Source organism: Tiliqua scincoides, chromosome 5 (assembly GCF_035046505.1).
Source record: "Tiliqua scincoides isolate rTilSci1 chromosome 5, rTilSci1.hap2, whole genome shotgun sequence".
Lineage (NCBI taxonomy): Eukaryota > Metazoa > Chordata > Lepidosauria > Squamata > Scincidae > Tiliqua > Tiliqua scincoides.
The window spans coordinates 119,387,341-119,403,490 of record NC_089825.1 but is presented as its reverse complement, the minus strand read 5'-3'; the positions used below and the strand labels follow the sequence as shown (position 1 = coordinate 119,403,490).

General features: G+C 46.7%; 1 protein-coding gene across 1 annotated transcript; it reads right to left on the bottom strand.

The window, feature by feature from the left end:
• Window positions 1-2,672: 2,672 nt before the first annotated feature.
• On the bottom strand, window positions 2,673-12,436 carry LOC136651866 (trans-1,2-dihydrobenzene-1,2-diol dehydrogenase-like). The gene is made up of 7 exons (XM_066628594.1): window positions 12,334-12,436; window positions 10,330-10,441; window positions 7,985-8,148; window positions 6,354-6,606; window positions 4,750-4,874; window positions 4,425-4,575; window positions 2,673-2,924 (listed from the first exon to the last, which is right to left on the bottom strand). Exons 1-7 carry the CDS (start codon window positions 12,424-12,426, stop codon window positions 2,815-2,817), a joined length of 1,008 nt encoding a protein of 335 aa, XP_066484691.1. The 5' UTR covers window positions 12,427-12,436; the 3' UTR covers window positions 2,673-2,814.
• Window positions 12,437-16,150: the final 3,714 nt, after the last annotated feature.

The following is a 16,150-nucleotide window of genomic DNA, read 5'->3' as shown; positions in this document are numbered from 1 at the left end:
TGCCACCCATATGATGGCTGGGGTGGGTATTGTAACTCTTCAGCTCAATTAGGGATGTTGCTGGCTCAGAATAATAGTTGTTCCAGGCATAGTTCTTCCGGTTTCTGCAGTGCCATCCTACAGCCTTGCCTCTGACTACCAGCTCATCCTTGGCCATGTCTTAGTCTTCCGATTGCTTTGATTTGCTTCTGCTCTACCAGGATTGGATACTTTGCAGAAACCTGTCCTGGAACCTGGCCAATGTCTGACAGCACAATGTCTATTCATATCCTACACCTATAAATCCATGTTACGATTGCCTCCGCTCTCTTTTGGATATGTTTCTTGCCTTTAAAGTGTCGCAAGAATGTATTTTGGGGTGGAGAGACAGACTTCGTTCTGTGTTGTCCACTATGCCATCAGGGGATTGCACTGAGGATTTGGGCCATAGGCCAGCATTTGTGGAAGAAGCCAGAAGAGGGCAGCAAAACCTTTGGAACGGGAAGAACCCTAACAATTCGTCCCAAACTTTTTTGACTGCGTCCCTAAATACAGTTATTCTCTCAGGCTGGTGACCTGTGGAGCTGGTACATCACCATCATCTTACGTTCTGCTTTGCGGGAAGCTGCATGGGGCTTCAATGCCAACTGTGCGGGCATGCAACTTAGGGGGAATGCTGCTTTCCACGACTCTCAAGAACATCCACCCAGCCCTCATTTAGTTATCGCCCCCTGGTTTGGGAACCACTCCTTTAGGGAGGAAAACACCATTATGTAAGGAGGTCAGGTAGCCATGTACTTCGAATATGAAACATAAACAGGGGCAGCTCTGTGCATTGCTCTTCCCCCTTTCTACCTGACTGCTCACGCTTACAGTGTTCTTGGATCACAAGGTGGGGAAATAAAAACCAAAGCTAAGCTTGTGCACAGTTAAATGGGCTCCTCTGGCTTCCTTTCACCCATGCTGGGCTAAGGCCCAGATGCAGAGCTCAAAGGGTAATGCAGAAGCCAAGTGAGCCCATCCTACTGGGCTGCTGACCAATCATTGCTGTGCTAAAATCTGGGCACTTTTCATGGGGTTCAATGGACAATTCCCATTTCTGCCCTGAAGGACAAAAGAGCAAAAACTTTGAGAACTGGATGTTGTACCCTGTGGGCCCCTCTAGCCCGTAAAAATCAGTGGCACCACTAGAACCTCGATATAGCCCCAAAGGGCTTCCTTTCTGATTTCTGCCCCTTCCCCTTTACTCAGCATGTGGTTGGTCTGTGGAACTCCCTGCCACAGGATGTGATGATGGCGTCTGGCCTGGACGCCTTTAAAAGGGGATTGGACAAGTTTCTGGAGGAAAAATCCATTACGGTTTACAAGCCATGATGTGTATGTGCAACCTCCTGATTTTAGAAATGGGCTATTTATCAGAATGCCAGATGCAAGGGAGGGCACCAGGATGCAGGTCTCTTGTTATCTGGTGTGCTCCCTGAGGCATTTGGTGGGCCGCTGTGAGATACAGGAAGCTGGACTAGATGGGCCTATGGCCTGATCCAGTGGGGCTGTTCTTATGTTCTTTGGAAATGAGGCTGGATTACTTTGGTGAGGTTTCCTATGAGTTTTCATTTCTCAGTGGAAGAGATATTGGAGCTGAAGCCTGCCTTCCACATGTTACCTGCTACCCCACATCCTTCACCCACATTTCTCTGCACATGCTCCGAAGCTCTTTGGCTCTCCCTATTACTCCTTGTGTTCCAGAACTGCATGGAAACCAAATTCCAAAGTGGAGTTAGCAAATCGCATAGGGCATCCTGGTACACACGCACTAAGAACAGGGCTGGCAAGGCACCGGGAAGCTGGAAACGGCTGCATACCTACACAATACGGTAAATACAGCCAAACAGCCCATCCTAACCAATATTGCAGTGCCAATGCAGCCGTGCCAACAGGGCAAGCACTACCTCCTGTGGTGGGGGGCTGTCACGGAGGCCTCCTCAAAGTAAGGGAATGTTTACTCCATGACTTTGGAGCTACAATGCAGCCACATTGGCACTGGAAAGTGGGTTGGGATTGGGCTGTTATTTTCCAAAGTGAAATCCATACTGACTCACAGCTCTCTCATAGATTCATAACTCTCCCCTTTGCCCCTTTTAACTACAGTCCTAGGAGGCTGTGTTGGGTTTGCCCACACTTCCAGTGTAGTTCATGTGGGGAGTGGAAAGTCCAATCAAAACAGATAACTGTCATCCTGGTTTGCACTGCAGCAAGTATGAACTTTCCTATTCAAGGATTCTACCATCATGCATCTGATCCTTTCACTCCCCTTATCAGCTCCTATGTCCACTTCTACTGCTGCTCCAGTGCCCTCCAAATTGACAGCACAATCCATTGCCTGCCTTGTCTCCACATCCTATCATCCTTGCCCACTTTCCTCTTCTCCACACTTCCCTTTAACCCTCACAGCTCACTCACACACACCCTTATTGTTTCCCGCTCCAACCCTCATCATGGCTCCTCTGGTCTTCATGAATCACAGCCCTTCCTCTCTCTCCCCCATGAATGCAGCTCATTTCCAAATGAGTGCAGCTCATTCCCATAAGGCCCTTGGTCTCCCACTCCCAGTACCACTCCCCCTTTCTGCCCCACACCTACTTCTTCCCTTGTATAGCCCCTTCCGCATACCAAATTATTCCAAAACACAAGAGTTCAATATTTGGCAAAGTTGCTTTAATGGCCATACATTTGTGACATCAAGCTGAATGACTCCTGAGGAACGTGGATATATTTCTGTTTTGTTTTGGCAAAGCAAGTCACACAGGCTCCCCAAGTGGTGAGAAGTGGGATGGGTCATGCTTTATCCTGAGGGTATGACACCCCCACCTGTCTGCGAGCTTCATCCAGGATGGAGTTGACCAGCTTGCTATATGCATGAGTCAGAATGGGGCTTTCCTTCAGGCCTATGGGAATGAGAAGCAAGGAGAGGAGATGATGACTGACTGCCCAAAAGGTCAACTTCTTCTTAGCGGAGTCTGGTCCCAAGCTGGTGGGACTGGAGCTCAGAGTGACCACACAATCGGCAGCAGCACATTTTGGAGCACTTAAAGAACATAAAGCCCACCATCCCATACCTGTAACCACCCTACAAGGTAGAACAGTATTACTTCCATAATACAGGTGAAGACAACCAAGCAGGAGCACATATGTGCCCAAGGCAAAACTACATATTTATTTATTTATACCCAACCTTTCCATCCCACTTAAAAGCCCTCAAGGTGTCTTACAAAGTATATCAATACAATCATGGATAAAACAATGCTAAAACATTAATGTAAAAATAAAGCCATAAAAAAACCCCAATAAGCTTAATTGGATCACAGTTAAAATGTTTCATAGAAAGCGCCAGCCCCGCCAATGTCAGCTTTTAAAAGCTTCCCTAAATTAAAAAAAGTCTCGAGGCCCTGCCAAAAGGACTCCAAAGAGGGAGCTGTTCTCAATTCCAGGGGGAGGCACCACGGATGGGGAACCACCACCAAGAAGACCCTATTTCTTGTCGCCATGCCCCTCACCTTTACTGGTGGTGGCACAGTTGAGAGGATGGGTAGGATTATATGGAAGGAGGTGGTCCTTCAAATACCCTGGACCTGAATCGCAAAGGCTTTTAAAAGTCAAAACTAGCACTTTGAATTGAGCCCGGAAATGAACAAGCAGCCAGTGTAGTCGCCGAAGCAACAGCCTGACTGAGTCGAACCTTCGAGCCCCAGCAACCACACAGGCAGCCATGTTCTGCACTAGATGCAGTTTTTGGACCATCTTCCGAGGCAGCCCCACATACAGCGCACTACAGTAATCTAGGTATCACTAGGGCATGGGTGACCGTGGCCAGGTCTAAATGACGCAGATATGGTCACAGCTGGCGAATCCGCCGAAGCTGAGCAAAGGCTCCCCTGGTCCCAGCAGCCACCAGGGAATCCAGGAGCAGCTGCAGATTCAGGAGCATCCCCAAGCTGCAGACCTGCTCCTTCAGAGGGAGTGCAACCCCGTTCGGAACAGGGTGATAGTCCAATACCCAAGTCATGGACTTCTAGACCAGAAGAACCTCTGCCTGATCAGTATTAAATTTCAGCTTGTTTGCCCACATATTCTTTTTTTTTTTTAACTCTTCGTCCTCACTTCTTCTTGGGTTCTTTTATTAGGTAAAGAAGAAGGGCAGAAGGAGAGAGAGAGAAAGGGCTGTTGAACCCTTTCCTTCACAGCTGTGTATGCGCTCCTAACCCACACAGCTGTTTCTCACTTCAAGGGAAAAATGCAGCTGAGGGGATTTCAGGTGAAGCCCCCTGCCAACCTACTGCCCAAGGCAACAGCCTTAGTTTGCCTCATGGATGGGCCATCCCTGCCTCTCTCCCTCACTTAAAAGGATGACTTGAGTTTATATGCAGCCTCACAAAATGAGCCAGTACCTCTGAGAAGACACTGTCGGACATGTTCTGCCTCGTATCGCAGGCCGGTGCTATTAAGGAAGTGCAGTTTCTGGGGGGGCGGGGTCAAGGGGAACTCTTCATGCTGCCCATTCACAACCACCTCCGTTGGGCACCAGAAGTGCGATGGAATCTGAACAAGAGAAAAAAGCACCAGTGCACAAGGCAGGAGAGTGCCAGAAGAGAGAGCCAGGGTGTCACAAGGAAGTTATGTCCCTGCCCCTCTTCCTGGGGTCCGACACTTCCAAGTCTACTCTCCTCTGGGGTCAGCTGAATTGCCTGTGCTCTTGAAGCTAAAGCAGGTTACCTCAATCATTCCCTTGGTTCCAATAATGCTGGCTCGATTGGGCATCTTGGCTGTCATGGTGCAGGTGAGGATGGCCTGGCGTTTGCCTGAGTAGTTCAGGATGATAGAAACTGTTGTGTCTACCCCTGGTAAACACACACAATTTATTTATTCCATGATACACATTTCTCCATCTTCTTCAATGCACCACTACAATTGTCACAGTTCTGCTCCATGCAGTAGGTAGATGTACCACAAGGGGGCACTGCTACATTAGTCCCAAGACCTCCAAATATGTGGTTTCACTAAAGCAGGGGTGCCCAAACCCCGGCCCTGGGGCCACTTGCGGCCCTCGAAGCCTCTCAATGTGGCCCTCAGGGAGCCCCCAGACTCCAATGAGCCTCTGGCCCTCTGGAGTTTTGTTGAAGCCCGCACTGGCCCGATGCAACTGCTCTCAGCCTGAGGGAGACTGTTTGACCTCTCGCATGAGCTGTAGAACGAGGGCTCCCTCCACTGCTTGTTTTTTCACGTCTATGATGCAGTAGTGGCAGCAAAGGACAGGCCAGCCTTGCTTTGTGCAAGGCCTTTTATAGGCATTGAGCTATTGCAAGACCTTCATTCATTCATATAAGTTCATCTTTAATATATTCATTTATGTAAACTTATGTAAATTTATTCAAATTTTAAATGTAAATTAATTCTTTTTTCCCCAGCCCCAGACACATTGTCTGAGAGACAATGTGGCCCTCCTGCCAAAAACTTTGGACACCCTTGCACTAAAGGATAGGAATATGGCTGGGCCTTTAAGGTCATTGCTGGGGAAAGTATGCATGACTACAGAGGTGGCCTTAGGAGCTGTGGGGCCCATTTGAAAAAAAAAATTTTTGCAGGGCCCCAGCTTCACAGCCAAGGTCTGCAGAATCTTAGAGACAGGAATAAAAATTTATTATAGACTTTATACCTCTATGATAGAATGGAGAGCAATCAAAATGTGCACTTAACCCATTTTTGTCCAACCCACAGGTGTTGGTATACACAGTTGGTCCCTCTTGTGTATATGCAACATTGGGCAGAAATGGCTTTAAAAGTGCATGCAAATTAATGGACCAAATGGATTTTGGTATAAAATTGCATACACGTAAACAAAATGTGTAGATTACCTTTGAAAATAGTGACAAATAGTCACTATTTGTGACAATAAATAGTGACAAAACCACTAGTTTTAGTGATTGCTAAATGATTTAGTAAAAATAATTACTTTTTCTTATTTTTACCCTAGCGTGGGGTTCCCCTTTGGCACAGTACCCAATTGGCTTAAAGCTAGCCCTGCATGACTATGACATAAATGGGATGACCACATTTTTTATAAGAACATAAAACATGGGTTTTTACAAGAACATAAAAAATGGTTTTTCCCCCCTTCTCTTAAATAGCAGTTGCCAGGGAAAGAAGCAGTCTGCATTGGGATCAGGAAGTAGAGCTTTAACTCTTGGGTTCCATCATGGTTATGATCCAGATCAGATGGTGCTCTCTACCACACTCCTATAAAATAGCAGTGCTTTGCTGTTGAAGGCAGCATAAGGAAGCACACAACTGACAAAAGATGTAATCAGCCAATTGCTAACCTGTATCGTGCAAGAACCCAGAAGCAAGGATGGATTCTGGCTTCTCTCCATTGAAGACCATGCAGGCAAACTGGACACAGTAGCAGCCGATATCCAACAGGCCGCCTCCCCCCAACTCCTTCTCCACACATCTGGGGACTGAGAGTTGTGGGCTCCCAAATTCAGCTTGAAGCACTATCACATCTCCGATAGAACCTTGACTGAGCAAGGAATGAATCTTCTCTGATGCAGGGAAGAAGCGAGTCCATAAACCCTGGTACACAGAAAAATTTCAGGAAGCTGTATGGATCGATCAGAAAAGTAAAAAAAAAAACAAAAAACCACCCCAAAGTAACAGTAGCATAACGCCTTTATTAGGGCCAATGAAAACACTGAAAACTAATTTGCAAGCTTTTGAGTTCTTCAGAACTCCTCTTCACAAGTGAAAAAGAACAGTCTGCCATTTGTAGTAGTCTTAAAGTGAAGCGGCCAAGTTGTTGTGCAGACAAAATTAGGCTAGACAGTGCTAGATGCAAAACAGATCTTACAGAAGACAAGCTGCACCTGCTGGAATTCCCTCTTCTACACAATTGTTAAAGGTTGTGAGTCCTAAAGTTGAAAGTTTGGCCACCAATGGTCTAGGTAAAGAGATGGCTAGGGGCTTCCCTTTCAGGTAATCTTAGGAAATCTGAGGGTTGACAGCATCATAAGTTCAAGCACAGAGATGCTCATGTGCTTCTGCTAGGTCTGCCGTGATGGTTCATGGGAAGCACACCTACTGACTCTCCAGTAAATGCAGGGGCCAGTACAAAACACCAAGCAAAAGGTACTCGATGAGCCCATCTTTTACAGATCTTTCCAACTAGTGTGGATACCTCTCCAGCAAAACTGTGTTCTTCTAACCCCAGTCACTTCAAAGAGAGATTGTGCTTTATCTTGGACACTCACAGGCTGGTTTGGACTGTAAAGGAGACACATGCAAATCTCCTTTTTCTCTTTGTTCCTGGCCTGGATTGCTAGCTGCAAACATTGCCTGAGCTTCTCTAGCTCAGCTAATGTTGGCATAGGATATGTTGGCTTGCCCATGGTGTAGTTTGCCCATGACAAGCACTTGCATGTTACCTTTCCACCCCGCAAGAGGCCCTCAAGAGGCACACTATTATGAAAGCTAAGAAGGCATTTCACTGAACAAATACATATATATGCTGGAAAGACAGGGACAGGCCAGCGAAAAACCAGGCCCAGCCCTGATAAGCAAGGACTGTGGGACTGTATGCCTTTCTAGGAAGCCAGCTGGCAGGCAGAATTATATTTCCTTATTAGCTGCTGTAAAAGCAAGCCATGAAATGCAGTTCAAATCGCAGTGGCGTAGCAGAGCGGCCAACTGCCCAGAACAAATACAGCTTGAGCAACTTCTGCCCCTCTTGCAGAAATCAGCCAGCAAAGTTTTTCATGGCAGACGTGATCTCATTGTTGCAGTTAAAAGGGGGTCCCAGATGGGAAACAAGATGTTGGGCCAAGTGGCCTGATCCAGTGAGGCTCTTCTGGTGGGTGTTTGAAGCTGAGCCCCGAAAAATTAAGAGTTGTAAAAAGGGGGTGCTTATTCAAACAAAGAGAAACACCCAACAGGGGGCACCACACTTGCCACTGACCTCCATGAAGAAGACCTTCTTTTCCCGTGCTGCCTCCACCATCGTCGCAACCTCAGCAGCATTCATGCCCATTGGCTTTTCACAAAGCACATTCTTGCCAGCCTGGATGAAGAGGAGAGTGGACGAGAGGTGATAAGGATGTATCGTACCTATGTGTACCACATCTGTGTGTGTGAGAGAGAGAAACACTCCTGTGAGACATGAATAGGAAAGGAGGGAAAAAACTTGAGAGGTTTGGATTCCACTCAGTTTGATTTCAGTCCAAACCACATGCATATGCATTTCAATGAAGCATGACCAAGGTCAAATCAGCACCATCATCAAAGGCTTGAAGGATCCTTGCAAAGCCAGCCCATCCATTAGGTCAACTAAGGTGGCTGCCATAGGCAGCGGTTTGCTCACCTACTTGCTTCCACTGATTCTCCTCCTTCTTCTCACACTACCTAGATTGGAAAAAGAAGAGTGGGACAGAGCAGAAATGTGGAGAAGAAGAAAGCAATGGGCACTAGAGTGATGGAGAAGCAGAAGCTGGCACATCACCAAGTAAGGGGAACAGCATTTCACATGCCACCTCAGGTGCCAGGAGGTCTTGGGATGGCCCTGGATCCGTGCATGGAACTCTGGTCAGCAGACAGCCCAGCAACAGCAGCATGTGCCAAAGTAAGGCAGGCTCTCTCTGCAAAGCATCTTTTTGACCACAGAGCGGGGTAGAACTGGACAGCATAAAAAGCACACCCAGAGAAGAGGCTCAGATGCACAGCAAATGTTGTGTGGGTAGTATGAGAGACACATATGCGTTTCCAAAACGAGCACACCAAGCAGGTGCAAGAAATGCATCTCATCAATGGAGGATCCGAGATAAAAATGCTTTGACTTGGGGGGGGGGAATCTACTTTCATTGTTTCCATAATACTTTTTGCTTTTAGCCATCCAATCCAAATATCCATTTTGCAGGTCAACAAGATCATACAGCAAGGAGAGAGACTGCTTTTATTTTGCACAAAACACTGTTGTCAGGCAGCCTGCTAAGAAAAGAAGTTCTTACTTCTCTGCAAGCCCATTGCTTGCATCACCTCCACAATGCACTTTGCTGTACTCATGCCAAGAAATCGATACCTTCCCCTATCCTGGGCTGCTGGCAGACTCTGGTATGACCCAGGATAACCTCAACACAAGGTTGGGAAGGGAGTTAGTTGAGCAGCTGCGTCATATAACCAAGCCAGTTGCTTGCCAGCACACATTGTCTTCTTAAAAATAGCAAAAAACAAAAACTCCTAAGCACGTCAATAACAGAGTGTTTCTTTTGGAGAAGAGAGCCTCTTTCAAGGAGGCCAAAACTCACACTCAGGATTTGTGCCACTGCAGATCAATAGATCCTTTGTTCCTTTTAAACATGATGGCTTGGACCCAAAACGCTACTTAGGCACACCCAAGTGGCAGATCCCGTGTGCTCTACGCCAAAGAGCTTCTCCTTGGTTTCTGAAGGGGCTTGGCACGTAGGGACTGCTGTTCAAGAAACACACATCCAAATCTCCCTGAGGTGCACAGAACTTGTCCCGCAGTTATTTAGATATAACTCGTGTTACACACATACACCCCAGAGCTGGCCCATTGATGAGGCCAGCTGAGAATATTGCATCAGGGAGCAGATTGGCAGGACACCTGCCTCTATCTGCTTGCTCACCCACACTGCTCCTCTTCCTGGTTTGGAAAAGAAAGAAAGGGACAGAGCAGAAGAGGGGGAGGCAAGTGGTCTTGATCCTCTTTAGCCCGTTCCTCTCCTTCTCATTTCCTCTTCCACTCCATTCTCCTTTTCCTTTCCCAAACCAGGGCGTGGGAGAAGTGGAGGCTGGTTTACCACCAGGTATAGAGGAACAGCATTTAGCACCAGTGGTATCGCTGGAGGGGTGCAGGTCGCACCAGGTGACAGAAATGGGGGGGGGGGGTTTGACACCAATACTGGCCAAAATTTTTAAAATCTTGGTATTTTCAAATAATACTATCATGTTATATATGATAGTTATACATATGTATGTGTGTAATTTCATGCAGCATGCATATTGAACCACATTGATATATATATATATATATATATTCTATCAAAAATTATAGCCAAAAAACCAGCAGGGATGGGGCAATGATAAATCACCACGCCCACCACCCGGGCTATTGCCCCGCCTACTCCATGGGAGGAGGTCCATCATGGGGGTGATACACTGGCCTCCTGCACAAAGACTTTCCTTCTCCTCACCCCTCTAAAAGAGGGCAGTGCTCAGCTCCTTCAGAAGGCTGACACGGAACACCACTACCTGTTGCACCAGGTATTTTGAAGAAAGAGTGCTTACCAACATCTGGATCTTCAGCCAGTTCTGCGTACGAGCCGTAGGCCTTGGGGATGCCATGGGTCTTGGCGTATTCCTGAGCCCGGCTGAGGTCCTGAGAAGCAATGGCCATCACCTGGGGAAGGGGGAGGAGAAGAAACAAGCAAATGATCTGCCAGCCTCTATAGTAGGGTTCTTAACTTGTGGGGCCTAGGGGGACATCAAGAGGCCCAGGGGTTACACGAGGTGCTTCTAGAATTAAGAAAAAAAATTGCCTAGACATGCATTTTTTCTGCAGTTGAAATTTAATGTTTTCTGAAGTTCGCAGCACATAATAACTGAAATAAAATAAATGCACAAAAATAAATCTTTTGGGGTTGGATGTATGCAGTCCAAAATTCTTCTGGGGGTACATGAGCTATAAAAGGTGAAGAACCTCTGGTCTATTACAGCTGCAACAAAAAAAAGATGGTCAATTGAGGAAGTGAAGGAGTTTTGGATAGTACCACTGCAGACTTTTTTGGGGGGGATAGTACCAATCTGGGATGTCCCACAGTGTAAAAAAAGGAATTACATTTGTATGTCTTATTTTGTCAGCATCCCGATAAGAAATATATGCTAAGATATTCTCCCTGATGTGCTAGTTTTCTATTTGCAGAGAGGGGTTGTCATTTTGTTTCATTGTAGCATGGACGAATAGTACAGTCCATTCTGTCTCCTCCATCCCACCTATCTTTTGCAGCTACAGGCCAGGCTTGAGACAGATCAGTCCCATAAAATGGAAGTGTTTCAACTGGATCTTGTCACAGTCGTAATTGCAATATGATTCCAGAGAAGTCCTGAATTTTGTCTTCCTTTGCGCCTACACACTTGGCCTCACTTCCAGAAGTACTGACAAATCCACTAATTTCAAGCTGCCACATCCTCCCAAGATCATGCTCAGGCATTTAAAAACCACTGTAAGAAGCAACTTTTTGCAAGCCGCAAAAACAATCCGAGGCTTGCCTTCTAAGAAGTAGCATTTTCTTCAATGGGGCTCACTCTCAGGAAAGTGTGCATAGGATTGAAGCCTGGATCCTCTTCTACTGTCCTGCTGGAATAGAAGGTGGGTGAAGCTGGATCTGCTAAAATTCTCTCTTCTGCACTATTTTCCAAAAGTGCTAGAGCCTGGGCACACTGTCCTAACCCATTTTAATATACATACTTGGGATCCAGAGTTCCTCTAGAATAGCGATTCTCAAACTTTTTAGTGCCAAGACCCACTTTTTAAAATGATAGTCTTTTGAGCCCCATAGGACTGGAAGTGGTCATTAAGCAGAAAGTAACATCATTTACCTGGTCAGGACCAGTAATAAGCACTTTTGTTCTCACTCAATAAGCACTCATTAACTAACTGCAAATGACAGACTGAGCTTGGCTTTGTCTGAGCTAGGCTAACAAGAGCTTGGCAACAAGGGGTTGGCAAATGGTGGTGGTGGGGGGAAAACAATATACAGTATTCAGACTTTTTCACTACCCACCAGAAGTTGGCTCACAACTCACTGGTGCGTCCTGATCCACAGTTTGGGAAACACTGTTTTATAAAGTGTTTGGCCCCTACAGGGAAACTAGAGTTGCCACTTATTCTGATAAGGCGCCTGTGATTTAAAAGTTGCTCAGCAGATGCATTCAACAGCCTCAGGTTTCCCTGGCATAGAAATTACTGATGGGAAAAGTTTTGACTCTTACATTCCTGCCTGTCCTGCTGATGTTAAAGGCACAGGAGCCCACCTCTGCCACAAAAGAAGTTGGCAACCCTTTGGGAGGTGGAAAGATTCTGGGTCAGGGAACCAAAAGAGGGGGACAGTGACTGGAAGGGGTTCAATCACTTGGAATTTGCCTCCAAAGTTGCTACACCTCTGGTTTTTATTTATACTGTACCAATGGGTATTTTACAATATCAGCAAGGAGAGACAGGGCACTGTCCCCAGGAGCATACAATCCAAAATTTGACAGTACAGTAGTTTTAAAAAAAAATGGAGGCAGTACCTTGTGATCCTCAGGTGGGAGTGTCCTCAAGGCTACTAGGAAATCATGGGCGATCTTCCCTGCAGAGCAGATTCCCCAGCGGGTGGCCACCATGGCAGAGAGGACACGCGTCAACCACACAGCCTGGAAGAAATGAAACTGTTGCACTCAGTTAAGCACCAGACTTTGTGTAGAGCTCCTCGCGTGCGGTTATAGCGGAAGTGAGCCAGCAGGTGGCAGCAAAGACAGAGTTTTGCAGGGCTCTGCAAGGACTTGGCTTGTGGCTGGCTGTTTTCTCAACAGCTGCAAGTCTGCAGTTCACCAGGTGAAGTTTTTCCAGTCTGGGAATGTTTTGACACACTGCTCCTAAAGGCACAAGAATCCTGCCGGAAAGCAAATTGGCAGCTTAGTTTTTAAGAGAGGAGCTGTAGGAGCTGGATCCAGTGCCCTTTATCGGGGAGTTTGCTTGTGGGGACCAGATGTTTGCAACCGGACTCTTGGGATCTTTGGCAGGGAAAGTATCCCATGGCTTAGCAGGCCCAAACAGGGATGGCTGAGGGTTGCCACCTTTTTTAACCAGCCATGCTCATGTTTTTACTGGCTGCCCAACAAGCAGGAATTTAGTAGATGAAGCTTTGGTGTCCAAGGGAGGGCACCAGGATGAGGTCTCTTGTTATCAGGTGTGCTCCCTGGGGCATTTGGTGGGCCGCTGTGAGATACAGGAAGCTGGACTAGATGGGCCTATGGCCTGATCCAGTGGGGCTGTTCTTATGTTCGCCAAGCAAAAGCAAAGTGATTTATACGTTTGGTTTGGTTTCTTTACGGGTCAGTTAAACACAGAAATCCTGGTTCTCTTGTTGTTGTGATTCACAATACCCTGTAACTCCCTTCCTTGAATCCAGATCCTGACCACAGGATGCAAGTGTTTTGAGTGCTCCCTGAGGCATCTGGGGGGGGGGGTACTGAGATGGGAAGCAGGACTAGATGGACCCTTGCCTTGATCCAGTAGGGCTATTCGTATGGCTCTGAATGCTGGACTCCTCTCCTTTCCCAGGGCCGAGTGCCCAGCTGGATTTGAAAACCACAGACATAAACTTCCAGGTGTATGACAGTCCCTGGGCAGGGTGACCAGGATACAGTGGAGGACAGAGTACCTGTACCTTTAACCGTTGTATACAAGAGGGAATTTTGGCAGGAGCAGCTCAACGTGAAAGCTATCCTCCTTGCCCAAGGGTTGCTGTAGCATAGCAGTTAGGAGATTGCTATGAGTCAGGAAGTCAGAGGTTCAAATCTCATCTCTACCATGACCTTGCCAAAGCTCCTCAGCACACCCACCGCCAATACTCACTTACCTTTATAGAACTGTTGAAAGAATTAGTATTGTTATGAATTTAAAAAGGAAGGAGATGGAGACCCAAAACTGAATGAAACAGGGAACTGAGGGTTGGGAGCAAATCGCAGAGAAGAGCTGGGCCATCCAACTTGGGGTCGGAAAGGGCAGGGCAGGATTCCTGGAAACATCTCTGTCTGTTCTCTGAGTGGGAGAACCAATGAAATTCAAGCCTGGGTCACCTTGCCCGCTCCTGTCTGCACCAAGGGCTGATCTATGGGATGGAGAGCTGCAGTGCTGAGCCAAGGGAAATCAGATCTGAGTGTACATCAGCCTCCAGCTGGGGTGAAAAAGCAGAAGATGTCACCTGTGTTGGGTTTTGTTTTTTTTTAAACAAAGCAGCCTGAAGTCTTAGACCCCATTTGCAGGCCTGCACAGCACTGCTGCCATTTACACTGCAGGGATTCTTCGCTGTGCCATAGATTAATAATGGTGTCCTGGCATCACCTAGTGCTCTTGGTACAAAATGCCAGCTAGGTGCCAATGCTTGGACCCTCAAACCCTACAATGGTCTGTGAACAAAGCTCTGTGGCTGCAAGCAACATTTTTTCAACAGTGCTTTGCCTCCGAGTTAGCAACTGAGAGAGGTGGAAAAGTGACACTCCCCAGTTCCATAAAGGATGAAGGAGCCAGAGTAGAAGAGAAGGTGTAGATAGAAGATGTGTCAAGGGACACTCTAGCCCATTGCTCTTCTTTTCTCCATTCCCTTCCTTTTGGCTAGACTCCTATAAGCTCGTTCCTGGGAATAAGTCCTATTGAACACAATGTGACTTACTTTTGAGTAGACATGTCTAGAATGTGCTTTTAGTTTGGTCCTGTAAAGATCCTGGATGTGCAAATTAAGCCTATGCTTTTCAACTTGTAGCCCAAATTAAGCCATACAGAGATTAAAGCCCAAATCCTAACCAACTCTCCGGCACTGACATAGTTATGCCAGTGGGACATGTGCTGCATCCTGCAGTTGGGTGGCACTCACGGAGCCCTCCTCAAAGTAAGGGAATGTTTGTTGTCTTATTTTGGAGCTGCATTGCCCTTACCTCGGTGCTGGAAAGTTGGTTAGGATTGTGCCCTAATGGGACTTCCTCCCAGGTACGTATGGATAGGATTGTAGCCCAAACGCCTTACAGGTGAGCTGGTTTCCCCATGGAGAAGTGTCAACCTGCTAGAGAGCTTAGATCTTTTCTTGGCTAACACTTTTCCCCCAGACTTTCTCCAACTGAAGTTGCACAAATGAGGCTGTCTAAGTTGATTGTGGGGGAAAGGACAGAAAACCGGTCTTTCTTGAACAATAGGGCCACTAAGAGAACAGTCCTCTGATATCAGGGGAGGATGCAGATGTCCAGCCTCTCAGATTAGGTATCTGGAGAAAACGGACATAGCTGATACTTTTTAAATGATCCTGAGGACAAAGAGAACTTCCTGAAGGGCAGATTGTGTCCAGCATGAGCCAGGAGCTGTAACTGGTCAGCACAAGCACAATATGAAATCCATAGGATTATAAGTATGGGGGAGAAAGGGCACTGTCTAAATTTCTCAAAAGAAAAGGTGACAATTTTCATTTTGGGATTATTTTTGTGGAGTGATAATTATTTTCTGAAGGATGTTTCTCCATCTCCACCATCTCCATCTCCACCATGTTTCTCCATCTCCACCATGGGTTCTGACCCATTCTATCCAGTCTGATAGCTGGAAACTTCATTGCAGTCTTTTTCTCTAATTTGGTGCGAGTGGCTTAATGGGCCAAATTAGGGAACTTGTAGTGCAGTAATTTATTAGATTGCAAAGGGTCAAGTCTCATTGTATTCAGTGGGGCTTGTTTTCTGGGGGATGTTCTTGAGATTGCAGCCTGAAATGAATCCAGCAGGCTTTTGGCTTTCAACATCAGGCAAGAGGAGTTTTGAGAGTGTGGTTTGCAACCAGTGTTATATGATTCCACATTGGTTTCTTGCTTGGTCAATCCCCCTTCTCTTTGGGGTCTGCATTTGCTCCAAGACTGCACGTGCTTCATTATCTCTTCCATAAATCAATAAACAGTTTGATACATTTCAGTTACGATGTTGGGACTGTGTTTGCTGGTTCAGCTTTAGCCCATTGCAGTATAAGATGAACCAGACATTCACACGCTTCCTTTTTGAAGCCAGGGAGGGGGAGAATGTGTGGCCACCAGGTAAGGGATGTGTAGAATTTTCCATGCTGCATCAGGGGTAAGAACCCTGGGCATGATCAACTTCTCTTAGGGTTGCCAACTGACCAGGTAACAAAATGCTCAGCCTAGCCCTCTCTTGTGCCTTTAACAGCTGCTCAGTATGCAGTTATCAGCAGGTGAAGCTTTTCAGAGTACACAGACAAGCATTTTTGTCACCTGCTAATGTCTGCAGATACAGCTGCCATTAATGGAGCACCTACTGGGATCAATTACACAAAAGCTAGCAGTCTTACATACTTTCC

Coding starts and splice junctions, on each gene's coding strand:
- LOC136651866 (XM_066628594.1), bottom strand. CDS start 12,426: ATGGTGGCCACCCGCTGGGGAATCTGCTCTGCAGGGAAGATCGCCCAT. Junction 4,875..6,353: donor TGGGTTCTTGCACGATACAG/GTTAGCAATTGG, acceptor TGTGTTTACCAG/GGGTAGACACAACAGTTTCT. Junction 4,576..4,749: donor GAACCAAGGGAATGATTGAG/GTAACCTGCTTT, acceptor TCTCTTGTTCAG/ATTCCATCGCACTTCTGGTG.